The sequence below is a fragment of the Podarcis filfolensis genome (genome assembly GCF_964270895.1).
Source record: "Podarcis filfolensis genome assembly, chromosome: 11".
Classification (NCBI taxonomy): domain Eukaryota; kingdom Metazoa; phylum Chordata; class Lepidosauria; order Squamata; family Lacertidae; genus Podarcis; species Podarcis filfolensis.
The window spans coordinates 17,400,842-17,415,548 of record NC_139613.1 but is presented as its reverse complement, the minus strand read 5'-3'; the positions used below and the strand labels follow the sequence as shown (position 1 = coordinate 17,415,548).

Below are 14,707 nucleotides of genomic sequence, written 5' to 3'. Positions count from 1 at the left end.
CGGAGCGGTACCTATTTATCTACTTGCACTTTGACGTGCTTTCAAACTGCTAGGTTGGCAGGAGCTGGGACAGCAACGGGAGCTCACCCTGTCGCGGGGATTCGAACTGCCGACCTTCTGATTGGCAAGTCCTAGGCTTTATGGTTTAACCCACAGCGCCACCCGCGTCCCTTGCATTACCGTATTAGGGATTGCTTAAACCTGGTGAATCCTACCTAGTAGAGAAGTGTTAGAGCTGGGTAAGCCTAGCAATCCCTTCATGCCACATAGTTCTTTGTTTCTAGTGCTTGAAAACGTTTTGTGAAAGCACCTGTTACTTGACACATTCACCCTTGTGTGTGAGAGACATGTTCAGGGGATAGAAATAAGTTATAATTCAGCTGTGTCCATTTCACTTTTACAGCGGAGGCACAATTAGCAGAGAAGGCCTCCCTTCAAGGCATCCAGCAACTTGTTCGGAAAACCTGCCAGGCTTTGGCACTGTGGAAGCTTCTTTGTGAGCATCAGTTCAACATTGTCGTGGGTGAACTTCAGAAGGTATGTGCCACAACACTCCTTGCTTCTTCTTTTATTTTTAAATCATTTTTATTGATTTTTCAATTAATATATCCAATCATAATACTCCAATTAAAATAAAAAACCTAAAATAAAAATGACCAAGTTATAGTTATTAATTTTTCGGAGCTCTCCACAGTCTGGATCTCTGAAGCATATCTCCACATCTCAGTCCTGCCTCTCGTTGTTGCCATATTTTCCACATCTCGATTTTGACGCTTTGTAATTCTCTGTCCCCGAGTCCACGATTCTCAATCATGTCAAACATCATGTACTTTCATCCATCGAATACAGCTTTGTTAGTATATATTTTTCCAACTGTCTTTTTATCAGCGCAGCTTCCTCTGACTCCATTCCAATCCGAGATGTTGTCCAAGTCTGTTACCTGAAGTTTAATGGCGCAGCAACTCCCAATCATTAATTGTCCAAACCTTCCTTTTGAGCTTTATTGAACCACTACCTTCCAAGTTAAATTGTTAGGCAAAACTGTTTGCAATATTACAATGTAGATAAACTGTATTCCACAAATATTTGGCGATCGATCATCCTTTGAGCACTCCTTGCTTCTTGACCTGGAAGACATAGGAGTTTTATTGTTCAAAGCAGAACATTGGGATCTTCTGGACAATAGGTATCACTTAGTGATTTTGCAGTCTTTTAAATATTTCAGAGTGCTTCACTATTTTAAAGGGCAACTTGCAAAGTACCAAAATCATTTTTAATTATGATGCAAGTTCTTATATTGGTTTATTAAAACAGAGTTTCACGCTGATGTAGAGGGTGGTTTGCAGGTTTTGCCCTTCTCTGCTGACATTATCAAAGTTATTTTAATCTTATGCATATTTTTAAAAAAGATAATGTGTGCTGTAAATTATGCTGTCCTTGATGGTTTGTTGTAATGTAAATGCAGCGGGATTTCTCTCTTACGAAATTTAAACAAGAAAAAAGCATTTACAGTAAAAATTGGGGATGTGCTTTTTCCATAGGAGCTTCAGGAACACCTGAAGGTGACTACTTTCAGAGACTTGGTAATTAGAGATAGAGAGCTAACTGGAGCCCTTATTGCATCCCTCATCAACTGTTACATCAGAGACCATGCTGCTGTTGATGGGATTAGTTCACATTTACAAGACATCTGCCCCCTGCTCTACAGCACAGATGATGCTATCTGTTCCAAGGTATGGTATAGTAACCAATATGAGAAGAAGTAAGGGTGTGTGGTTTTTTTTGTTTGGTTGTGTGTTTGCATTAGCATGCTATTTCTGCATCTAGTGAGGGCAATATAATATGTGAATTGCATTGTGTCATGCTGTGCTCAGAATAATACACATATAGACGTGTTAAGATTTATCAGTTGTCACAGGAAGATATTTAATATTAAACTACTGCGATCATTTTAAGAACATAATTGAAAGATGAGTGTTACAATCTGTAGAAGGATAAGGGGACTGTTTAGCACAAGAATTATTTCCTAGACAAAAAAATATCACTTCTGGCCAAGAAGTAGAAGAATTTATTGACTTCGTTAAGTGTGAGGGATGCTTCAACCTCCATCTCAGTAAATCAACACACAGTGCAAAGCTGCTATAGGCCTTGGTTTCCCACTGAATGTTCAGTGTGTGGAGTTCAAATGAAGATTGCAGACTTTGATCTATGCTTGTGTCTTTCTAGGCAAATGAACTACTTCAGCGGTCCCGACAAGTTCAGAACAAATCTGAAAAAGAGAAGATGCTAAGAGAGTCATTGAAAGAATATCAGCAGATTAGCACACAGGTAGATCTTGCCAATGTCTGTGCACAGTATAGGCAAGGTGAGTTACAAGCATCACTGAACTTTAACTTTATGAATATAGTGTTGTTTCCAGTGTTAGGTCATCCTCAGAGTAGACCCAGTGGGTGGTATTCAGCTAGGTTTTATTCAGAGTAGACCCATTGAAAGTAATGGACCTAGCTTAGTCATGTTCTTTAATTTCAGTGGGTGTACTCTGCGTATAACTTAGTTGAATCCCACCCATTGAAAGAAAGGGACATGATTTAGGAGCATAATTTCAGTGGGTCTGCTGATCAACTTACCTTTCTCTCTGCAGACCAACTGCTACAGGAATATCAGTATTAAACAGTATAGGAAGTGATGCATGTACATCACAGTTAGAAAAAATACAATACAACAGTAAAGAACACATATTTTTCCCTATCTGCTGCCATCCAGTGGCCCAGAACGCTGGTGTGCTTGCTGCGCTGTTCACCAAGAGGCAGGCTCTTCTGAAGAAAGACTGGCTGGGTCCTGCAACTGGAGGCACCTTCCCACGTCTTCTCTGAAACTATTCTTTCTTCTGCCTCTGCAGTGAACAGATGCAGGTCTCTTGCTTTTTGCAGAACAGCTTTTTTAAAAATAAGAGAAAGAGAGAGGAACCACGGAGTGAGAGTGTGCTCCTGCTGCCAACTTTTGGCTACTCCAAAGCAACCTCATGGCTGCGTTTCGCCCTCTCCCACTCCCTAACTCCTGTCTCCTTCCTGGAAGAATGAAGTCGCAAGCAGGGTAACTGTGACTTGTGTTTGGTTTCATGGCCAGACACCATTTCCTCCTCCACCTTCAAATAAAATTCAGATTCCCTGTATTTTTTATGTTTGTGTGCATCAGGCATATTTTATCATTTGAGAAATCTGATATCATATGTGTAACACTTAATACGTGAATTGAGGGTTTCAGAAACTAATCACACAGTACTCGTGATTTTGTATGTGTTCGAATTTCAGTGGTACCTCGGGTTACATAGACTTCAGGTTACAGACGCTTCAGGTCACAGACTTCGCTAACCCAGAAATAGTACCTTGGGTTAAGAACTTTGCTTCAGGATGAGAACAGAAATCGTGCTCCGGTGGCATGGCAGCAGCAGGAGGCCCCATTAGCTAAAGTGGTGCTTCAGGTTAAGAACAGTTTCAGGTTAAAAACGGACCTCCAGAACAAATTAAGTACTTAACCCGAGGTACCACTGTATACTGCCCTTGCATAAAATACTGAAACATTGAGAAAACCTAGTTTTCTGGGGCTTCACAGAGGGACATAGTTTTCAAAATGTGGGTAGATGCACAGATGCCCCTGCAGTCCACAGCATCAGATAATTAGAATTAGGACTTCACATTTTCTAATTTGAAATAGGTTGTATTCATATTGTCAATTTCTGTAGTATTATGTTCACTCTTATCTCTGTTAATGTATTTTTCTTTTCTTTTTAATCTCAAGTACGTTTCTATGAGGGTGTGGTAGAACTTTCTCTCATGGCTGCAGAGAAGAAAGATCCCCAAGGTCTTGGACTCCATTATTACAAAAATGGAGAACCAGAGGAAGATGTTGTTGGATGTCAGGCTTTCCAGGAAAGGCAAGTTTTGGGTTACAATTGAAATTTTCTTCAGGGCAGAGAATGAATGAATGAATGAATGAATCTTTATTTGCGTCAGCCATCGACCATAGCAATAAAACAACAATACGATATACAAAAAATAAAAATAAAAAGTCATTTATATAGAATACATTTTAGGTTTTGAATCAATAGTCAAATAGTGGATCTTATTCTAATTGCCCCAGCTAAAAACCTTGCAACCTTTGCTGTCACCTGCTCATCTTGATCTGCCAAGAGAAAGGTCACTGTGGCAGTGGCTGGGTGACCCGGAATGGACATTAAAAGAGGGGTGATAATCTCATTCCTCAAGTCTTTATAAAGCCAGAAGGGCATGCGCCACCGATTCGGTACTGCCATCTCCACAGGGACATAAGCGTTTTTCGTGTAGAATCTGTTGGAATCGTCCCTCAAATACAGCCGAGGGCAATACATTCAATCTTGTGAGAGTAAAGGCACATCTGTATTTTAGAATTGCTAGGTTATGCAGATAGGGTGCCAGAGAGTCGAAATGGGCAGGTGGAAAATAGTCACACCATGGGCAAAATTTCCTTATTGTGGCCAAGTTGTTCTGATGCTTGATAACATTTAGGCGCTCACAAATTAGATTGTTTGCTTTACTAAAACCCAAAGCGAGTTTTAGGACAGAGATGTTAGCAGTTGTTTTCTGAGGTTGTGGATTTATGGAAATAAAGTAGCCAAAAGGAGGAGTAGAGTGCCTTAAGGTTCCCTCTACCTGGGCTGGGCTTTAACCTGAGGCACTGGGACTCCCCTCTCCAGGCTTTGTAGCCTTAAATACAACAAAAACTGTATTTGTGAGCACAGATAGGAAAAAGTGACCAGCTCTGATGTTTATTTTTTACCTTCCTGAGAAATGGAAAGGGTCCAAATTTTTAAGATTCACCATTGTCATCCCCCCTGCCCCCGCTGATGTGTAACCAAGGAAGAGTGACAGAGTGGGTCGTTTCTTTATGTTGCTTTATCCACTAATTATTTTGAATTGCAAATGAATTCCTACATATTTTCTACAGCCATTCCAGCCTCTGGCAATCTAGGAAGTGATGTTAAGAATCAAAGCTTCTACTATCTAGCACAAAATAACATGCATATGCAAGACAATAAATTGTTGCTGTGGGTGCTTGGACGTTTTTGCTTGTGAGTCATTTTCCTGTGGTTTCCACTTTTCTGCAGGCTAAACAGCTATAAGTGCATCACGGACACTCTCCAGGAGTTAGTCAATCAAAGTAAAGCTGCTCCACAGTCTCCCAGCGTGCCCAAAAAACCTGGTCCTCCTGTCTTGACATCAGATCCCAATATGCTAAGCAATGAAGAAGCAGGACATCATGTAAGAAAAAACATGGCATACACTGAATTGCCATTAACTTTGCCCAGGAAGTACTTTTAAGCTTGTCATAAATCTAATATTCAGGATTCAAAGAACTGCTTTAGCTATGCTGAAGGAAGGCCTTGAGTAGGCCCAGGAAGGGCCTGCTATTCAATAAAATTCCCTTCAGGACATGTATGTTTTTTCAGAGCCAGACTACTAACTTACTGCAAATTTATTTAAGGTGCTACTGGAAGGAAAAATTTTTTTTTTGTTTTGCAAATTTATTGTGAAGCTGTTAGTACAGTTGAACAACCTTCACCTGTATTATTATTTTTTTCAAAGATCATTATTGAAACTTAACATATATACATAACAACCAAAATTCCCAATGATTCCCTCACATAAAACAGCAGCTGCATAATTATACACCTAATTATAAAACCCACCACCCACCCTCGACAGCAATTCAACTTCTTTATATTTCTTTCTACCTTTCTCCCCTTGCATTCTTTAATAAAATATTTTTGTTAAATTCTGATTTTACCTTATTTTTTATTGGTTTTGTTATTGCTACATTTTTATTCTAAGTCTCTTAACATGTCATTTTTAGAACAATATTTTGACATATAATCTTCGAAATACTTCCACTCCATTCTTAATTTTTGATTTGATTGATATCTTATAATTGAAGCTAATTTTGCCAATTCTATATACTCATTTAATTTACAAATCCACTCTTCCTTTGTTGGTGTGTCCTGAGATTTCCATTTAGTAGCAATCACTACCCTGGCAGCTGTTGTTGCATATAAAAAGATTATAAAAACCTTCACCTGTATTATTCATTAGAGGAATTTAAACTAGTGCATAGGAAACACCTAGTAGTACTAAAAGTGTAATAAAAATATACTGTTAGAGATCTTTTTCAATTCCCTCCCCTTCTCTCATTGCAGTTTGAACAAATGCTAAAATTGGCCCAGCGTTCTACAGATGAACTTTTTAGTATTGCTCTTTACAGCTGGTTGGTCCAAGCTGATCTGTCAGATAAACTGCTGCAAGTAAGTAAGGTCACAGACCAAGTTGATGAAGATAAATAAATACAATGTAAATACACAACTTCATCGTCACATTTCATAAAGCACTGCATTAGCAAGCTAATAGGACTTTACCTTTACCCCCTTGATTCCTGCAGATAAACTCTCCCTTTCTGGAGCCATATTTGGCACGTATGGCCAAAGTTGATCAAAACAAAGTTCGCTATATGGATCTTCTGTGGAGGTTTTTTGAGAAAAACGGAAGTTTTAGTAATGCGGCCAGAGTACTTGCAAAATTGGCAGACATGCATAGGTAAGGGTAGCTTGTTATCAGTAATTGCATCTAATGTTTTTATTGATTGATTGATTGATTGATTGATTGATTGCTCAGCCTTCACTGTAAGGTCCCAGGGTAGGTTGAAGTACTTCCAGTCTTCTTTAGTTATTTACTTACGTTATAATTTTTGCAGAGCAATCTTTATGACACTAAGGTAGAATAGAACTTGTGATCCATCAAACTCAGGCATGGCCAAACTTGGCCCTCCAGCTGTTTTGGGACTACAATTCCCATCATCCCTGACCACTGGTCCTGTTAGCTAGGGATGATGGGAGTTGTAGTCCCAAAACATCCGGAGGGCCAAGTTTGACTATGCCTGCTCCAGCCTATGGGCCAGATGTGGCTTGTGGAAGGTTCCTATCCAGCCTGCAACCTCTCTTCCCTGGTCCTGAGCCTCTGCCAATGGAGGAAGAGATCACCTTGTTTCTATACTGGGAATGACCTTTTTTCAGCACTCCACCTGAAATAGGAGGAAGAGAGATTGCAGCCCCCCTCTGGAGATACTTTTGGCTATCTATGGGTGAGGAGAGTGATTCAAACTTACTCCCGATCATGCCAAAGGTATAATCTCAACTAGCCTTAAAGAAGTAGCAATGTTTTCTTAAGACACCAACAAGGAAGCATTTTTTTCCATGGCATACAGTGTGGGGGACTCCAGTAGCATAGGATGTGGCTGTAGCTGCTAACATAAAAGCATTTACATGCATTGAGGAAATTTATTGTGGATAGCAGTTGATAAGTTTTGACAACGTTATCAGACCATGCATCTGTATGTAACATTTCTAAAACTGAATTTTTATTGGTTTCTATGTATTTCTAGATGGTATAGAAGAAATGGCCAAGGTGCAAGATGCGAGGAGATACAGGAGTAATGGTGTTAGAGCAGTTAGACAAAGAATAACGTACTGCAGAGAAATAGACAGACTGAAGAACTAGATTAAAATATTGAAAACAGCTAACATTCTTGTGATAATTGCTCATGGAAGCTACCATATTAGTCACACCATTATGTCATTTAACAGCACTGAGATCTCACTTCAGCAGCGTCTTGAATATATTGCGCGTGCCATTTTGAGTGCTAAGAGTTCCACAGCCATCTCACCAATAGCTGCAGATGGTGAATTTTTGCATGAATTGGAAGAGAAAATGGAAGTAAGTATGATAATTAATTTAGATGGTATTGATGGATCTCCCTGACCAAGCTGGTGGAGGGGGTCAGGGGTGATGCTGGAGAACCCAGGACTGTGTTCCTGGGCGATTTCAACAGCTGAAATAAAATATTAAAATAGGCATTTTAGATAAGCTTCCTGTTTTTAATAATTGATTTTATCTGTTAATATGTTTATGTTCTGTTTATGGGCAGCACTTGGAAACTTTGGTAACTAAGTGGTACTTAGGTAGCTAAAATAAACAATCATAATGCGGCCACTTCAACTGTGTCGGCACAGGACTTCATTCTAACTCAAGCAACCTACTGTTATTGTGTAACACGGTGGCTGAAATGGCTTCCAGTTTGCTACTGGCCTAGTTTATGGTTTAGTTGTTGACTTACAAAACCCCAAACATTTTGGTATCCTGTTAATCTGAAGGAGTAACTTTGCCTATATAGACCTAGTCAGCTATTTTGAATTGCAGAGTTCGGAGTCCATATGTGTTGTGTGTATATGTAGTCATTGCAAGAAGTGAAATGTTTTGTGTTGGACCTAATTGTAAGTGGCTGCTGATGTTCACTGAGCTTTTAATTAAAGGCTATTATAATTTTTTAACCAGGTTGCAAGGATTCAGTTTCAAATACAGGAAGCATTACTCCGTCAGTGTTCACATCATTCCTCGGTACAAGATGCCATTTCCCAGCTGGATTCCGAGTTGATGGAAATTAGCAAGGTGATCTTATAGTAATAATAACAAACATTCCCAGGCTCCTCTGTATTGTGCAAAAAATTCATCTGATATCTCCCAAACAATTTTTTCCACTTAATCAAGAAAAATTGCTCTGCCTCACCAGTTTTTTTAAAAAAGTGTTTTATTTTACATATTTATTATTTTAGTTCTTTTATAATACAATGTTGTGTGCAGTCTTTAGCAGTCATCACTCTTGTGTGTGAAAAACAGTCATATATATAACGGAACTCCACAAGAAATGCACTATCTGTTATTTGTTATTTAGGGTATAGGTATGCTATTCAATGTGGGACGCGGGTGGCGCTGTGGGCAAAACCTCAGTGCCTAGGACCTGCTGATCGTAAGGTCGGCGGTTCGAATCCCCGTGGCGGGGTAAGCTCCCGTCATTCGGTCCCAGCTCCTGCCCACCTAGCAGTTCAAAAGCACCCCTAAGTGCAAGTAGATAAATAGGTACCGCTTTATAGCGGGAAGGTAAACGGCGTTTCCGTGTGCGGCACTGGTGCTGGCTCACCAGTTGCAGCTTCGTCATGCTGGCCACGTGACCCGGAAGTGTCTTCGGACGGCGCCGGCTCCGGGCCTCTTGAGCAAGATGAGCGCGCAACCCTAGAGTCGGTCACGACTGGCCCGTACGGGCAAGGGTACCTTTACCTATGCTATTCAATATTTTGTTTAATGTCTGTAAACTGCCTATTAATCCATTTATACTTCATTCTGCATTTGATCTATGTGAATGATCAAACTTGTTTTTAAATTTCAGCTTTATGGGGAATTTGCTGATCCATTCAAACTCTCAGAATGTAAACTGGCTATTATTCATTGCGCTGGTCATTCGGATCCTATCTTAGTGCAGACACTTTGGCAAGAAATAATTGATAAAGGTAGGTTCAAGTACTTAGAAGAGATGCCTAGAAGCACACAACATTATGGAATGACTCACTTCTGTGTTGCTCTTCAGTCCAGTTTGCGGGGTGGGAAGGAATTGACAGGAGTGAGCTGGAAGTAAATCACACCATGCAAGTTGGAGTCAACTGTTTATTAGCAAGAATATGATCTGCATAGACTTGGTGGAGTAGCTTAACCTTCAGCAAGCAGGCTGTCAGATTCATTAGCAAAAAATTAGCAAAAAACCCCCAAAAACCTTGCTAAGGAAGGGTCTAGGTTTTATTTATGAGTTCATTTCATCCTACTTCTTTTATTATTAACGGTAAACATTCAGCAACTCTCCCAAAGAGCTTGGTGTCATGGTTTCTGTGTTCTTAGCCCAGAGAGAGCATCATTTGTATCACCAGAATATTTTTTTAAACCATCTGGAGTCCTATGAAACTGGAAACTCATTCATAGCCCACCTGTAGGAGGGTAAATTGGCATGATTATTTTTTTTAGTTGGTTCTGCATGTTGAAAATGGAAATAACATAAATGCAAGTGTTTAATTGATCTTCTAAAAGAGTGTCTTTTCTATTTCAGCGCTGAGTGACAGTGTGACTATGAGTGCTCCTGACAGAATGCAGGCTCTTAGCCTGAAGATGGTAATGCTTGGCAAAATCTACGCTGGGACACCTCGCTATTTTCCATTAGGTATATAATTCAAATTAAGGATATTTGGAGATACTGAAAAAATAAAATAACAGAATAAAACAAAGAACAAACAGGAAATAAATCCAATAATTCTTCCAAGAGTCTATGTTAGATCAAAGTCAGTACCTTCTGTATTATCAAGTGCTGAGCTGTCAAATTCCATATAAAATATTTATTAAAAGTGTGGGTGGGAGGAGAAGCCTACTTAAGAATTTGCCTGAATGTGTGTGATTTAAAAGACTCTTGGGCTGGGGTTTGGGGTGGTGTTGCTGTTATTTATATTAATTTATTTCTATCTTTTAGATCTTATTATTTATATGGAAATTGTTCAATTTTGATGTGTTTTTGCTGTTTTATTGTTTAGACTACTTTTGCTATGTTTGTAGTTATGTAATTATTTTCATATTGTAAGTTGCCTTGAACATGGCTTTAACTATGAAAAGGCAGCATAGAAATAAAAAGGATGTATGTGGAAGGATGTAGCTTCCACACAAGGCCTGTCCTGAGACACATAAACTCCACTTGGAGCCTTCCCAAAAGCACCTTGTATATGCATTTGACTGAATGCTCTTAGAAGACTGCAAAATAGAAGGAAGAATGTGCTTTGATTGTGAGGAGGCTTCTGTGCATATCCATTAGTTTCAAATAGATTCTGCATGTACCCAGGCTCAAAGCAACATCTGAATTACTCTGAACAGAATTAGAAGTAACTGTAGGCAGTGACCATGTGGAGCACAGGAGCAATGTTATAAGTATGTGGAAGGTGCACACAATTTTCCATTTAGAGGTAATGCCCTCATATGCAGTTGAGTCATACCCTGAGTATTGAAAATACACATTCTTCTTTATGGCCTCCATAGGTCCCAGAAATGGGTATGCATTTGCATAGGTCCCATTTTTCTTGAACTTAGGGTAGCAGGGATTTTGTCCTCGCCTATAGTCATCACTCTGTACACATGGAGGTGAGGCAAACACCTTTTACAGTCATTTCTCTCAAGCCAAACTTGAAAAGAGCAGAACGCCTTTGGTTATCGCTGAACTAGAACTAGTTGTTGTGAACTAGGAAGTCAAATGGTCAGAGTCCTCAAACAGTCTCTTCAGAACTTTCTGTATTGCACTGTGTCCCATTTTTTTAAAACATCTACTGAGTAGATTTCCTGTCAGGTTGACTTAAGTGAAGGAATTCACAGGCATATAAAAGAAATAATAGCAACTAAACTTTGCAGCAAATGATTTGCATCTCACTGGCCACTGTTTCTCCCCCTTAGATTTCTTAGTGCAGTATCTAGAACAGCAAGTTTGTTCTTTGAACTGGGATGTGGGTTTTGTAACTTACACAATGCAAGAAATTGGTGTGCCGCTACCAAGACTTCTTGAAGTATATGATCACCTATTCAAAGCACGGGTAAGAGGAAAAACGTAGCATATTTTCTTGTTGATCTGTTGTTTAAATTCTGTATCATCACAAATGTTGGGGGTGGACCTCAGAATACCAGATTTTAAAGGTATATCACTGCTGAGATACTAACAGGAAGAAAATTCTAGGTTTGTACTGGGCCAGACATTCAAAATGTGTTTGTAGTTAGTAGGCATTGATCCTCATGTAGTAGATTGTGACTCTATGAGCTCATTAAATTGGTCCGTAGAATACCAACTTGCTGCCTCGGTTGCTTCTGAGGTTGTGTTGAGGACCTTTGTTCGCTACTACTTCATTTGTTGCTGCCTCTCCCCCCCCCCCCCATTGTCTTATATGCAGGTGGGGACCAAGTTAGCACCTTCAGTCTGCTTTTGCAGCCAAGTCACATCTTATCTGGCACAGCTGTATTTACACTCATCTGTATCATATCTAGTAAGGTCCAGCAGTCAAGCCTATTGCCACCTACTTTTCAACAGGCTCCTGTATTTTTCATAGCTGTATATAAGACTTGAATTTTACAAGTGCAGTTCACCAAACGGGTGAAAATGCCACACCTACCAATATACTGGCCTTGTACACAATGATTAAAGTGCTAAAAAAACCCTTGTTACTCTTTTTTTACCCCCATCTTCTACCCCTCGCCCTACTCAGTTTCTTTCATTTTCTTTAAAAACAAGACTGGTGATGCCACAAGCAGGAGCCACTTTAAATTGGAGCCTGCTTGATCTCACTAAGCAAACAATTAAGTTCTTTCAAATGCAGAATGGGTATTATGAGGCACTCTGTAGTACACTCAACATGTTGATGAATAATTTCCAAATTGTCATGTATTTTTCTTTTTTCTTTACAGGATCCATACTGGAGTAAAATGAAGAAGCCTTTGCACCTTTTGGAATGCATCCATGTGTTATTATCAGCATTTGTGCAAGAGCCTAACAAAATTCTTGCCTTTGAAAGGTACTTCTTTGAATGCAGATGCTGTAAACAGACTTAACATATGCTGGAAATGCTTGCCAGATGAACTGATCTGGACTCTGCTATCATCATCTGAGACGCTTTTTCGTATGCCTTTTCTGCAAGTGGCCTGGAGGGTGGCCTCACGACCACGGACCTTTACTGCTTGTGGAATGCTCTCACCAGGCACCTTCATAACATATCTTTAGGCGCGAGGAAAAATATTCCTCTTCTGCCTGGCATTTGGCCAGTTAAACAATCTATTGCCTTTTAAACTGTGTTTGTGGTGGGGTTTGTGTTTTTGTTTGCGACTCTGTGTTTTTATATTCTAAACAACTCTGTAAACCTTATATGAAGGGCGGTATAGAAGTTTAATTAATAAATAATGTAAGTGGTGATTTAGAAAGTAACATAAGCAAAGAAGGCAGACTGCTGAAGGAGCTTACCATACTAAATTGTATACATCTTGCTCAGAACTGACACACATCCCGCTACAACCACCAGCATATCCCATTGCCAGCTTTGTTGCAGAAGTTCACTGACCCGAACTATAGCTTAAGTTATAGAGGCAGCACATTTCTCTACAAAGTTTTGGGTCTCTGTATCCTAACAATAAACTAAAACTGTTTTCTTTCTTTCTCTTTAGGCGGCGATTCACAAATATTTGCTTGGATGCTGTTAGCTGTTACCTTGTTGAACTGCAGTCCATAAGTCCAACACTAGCTGTACAGACAATTACAGGGAACTTTAAATCTCTACAGGCTAAATTAGAACGGCTTCATTGAGTGATGCACAACTATTTCTTCAGGTGGAATGAACTGTCACTGCACTGGAATCTGAAAAGGCAAATGCTTATTAAAGCATTAAAACAAGCTGTGGAGCTTATCATACTTCTGTGTTGTCTGTTCTTAACTAACCTCACATAGAATGCAGAATGGCAGGTTGTTTGTCTTCTTTTTTTACTACTAAATTTTTCTAGCAGTGAAACAGTTTTATATGCTTTGGATTAAAATGCATTGTATAATCTTGCCCTGGCAATTAAAATTATTTTTAAAATGGGTTTCTCTATTAATTTTGCATAGAATTTACACAAGGTGCTTAGACATAAAAGTGGAAATCATACAGCTATGTATTTGAGAGTTTGCTATGAAAAAGAGGCTTAGGATTATAAATGGCAACTACAGGCAACTCCCCACTTGGGCACGACTGGGCACATGTGTGGTGCCGGGAAATTGGAAGTGATGGGAGAGCTGGAAAGTGTGGCTTGCGAGGAAACCCAACATCTCGGAGGGCCCTGGTTTAGATGCTGTATCATGCATAATCTTAGAAACGTTATTCTCTCTTAGGTGTAAGAAATTGAAAACAGGCCTGAAATGTGCAGTTTTTATAAGCACATGTACTCAATGAATCAGGATATATCTTTAATTGATTAAGAACTCCAACCCTAGTGGCTTCAGGTAGAAGAAGACATTGAGAACAGGAAATCATTTTTTAAGATGCGTTTGCTGTTACAGATATTATTTATAGTTACTATTTATTTTGTTTAGCCGAAGCCATTACAAAAGATAAATCACACAAAACATAATAAAAATGAATAAAACACATTACAGTTAAAATTACTATTGAAACCAGACAATCTGTCATAAATTTGCTTTCCTGATTAATTTAATTTATAATCCCAACAAATTTTTCTCCTTGAAATTGCTGCTCTAAAGGCAAAGCATGTCACTTTTTTAGAAGGTGCCAGGGCACCTGTCCTTTAGTAAAAAGTTAATCAAATACCCGATCATTGTCTCAGCTGGGAGATTTAAATATTTTAACAAGGCTGCTCTTAAGGCCTATAAGGCCTATATTGGGTAAACTAGAAAGGGGTGTGTGTGTGTGTATTTTATATATTTGTATGTTGTTGTATGTATTGCTTATATATCCACGGGCTTTCTGAAACACACGATTTCCTACAACAATTAAGAAAGTGTTACGGGGGGGGGGGTAGTCTTAAAGGAGCCCTGCATAACTTACACACCATGGGTAGGCAAGCTAAGGCCCAGGGGCCGGCTCCGGCTCAATCGCCTTCTAAATCCGGCCCGCGGACGGTCCGGGAATGAGTAGAATGTGTCCTTTTATATAAATTGCATCTCTGGGTTATTTGTGGGGCATCGGAACTTGTTCATTTTTCCTCCTTCCAAAATATAGTCCGGCCCCCAAGGTCTG

At 39.5% G+C, this 14,707-nt stretch overlaps 1 protein-coding gene across 2 annotated transcripts in view; it reads left to right on the top strand.

Annotated features, from left to right (window-relative positions):
• NUP155 (nucleoporin 155) overlaps positions 1-13,552 on the top strand; it is a 38,364-nt gene extending 24,812 nt beyond the window's left edge. The window contains exons 22-35 of one of the 2 annotated variants that reach the window (XR_014539620.1): positions 404-537; positions 1,542-1,733; positions 2,227-2,365; positions 3,799-3,934; positions 5,144-5,297; positions 6,230-6,334; positions 6,469-6,623; positions 7,468-7,799; positions 8,418-8,531; positions 9,307-9,427; positions 10,015-10,125; positions 11,394-11,530; positions 12,393-12,499; positions 13,143-13,552. Coding sequence is in view for 1 of the 2 variants with exons in the window: in XM_083576007.1 (XP_083432133.1) it covers positions 404-537; positions 1,542-1,733; positions 2,227-2,365; positions 3,799-3,934; positions 5,144-5,297; positions 6,230-6,334; positions 6,469-6,623; positions 7,670-7,799; positions 8,418-8,531; positions 9,307-9,427; positions 10,015-10,125; positions 11,394-11,530; positions 12,393-12,499; positions 13,143-13,281 (1,874 nt within the window). In the remaining variant the exon portion in view is untranslated. The remainder of the gene's footprint in view (positions 1-403; positions 538-1,541; positions 1,734-2,226; positions 2,366-3,798; positions 3,935-5,143; positions 5,298-6,229; positions 6,335-6,468; positions 6,624-7,467; positions 7,800-8,417; positions 8,532-9,306; positions 9,428-10,014; positions 10,126-11,393; positions 11,531-12,392; positions 12,500-13,142) is intronic. The other variant, XM_083576007.1, reaches the window with a different exon arrangement.
• The last annotated feature ends 1,155 nt before the right edge of the window (positions 13,553-14,707 follow it).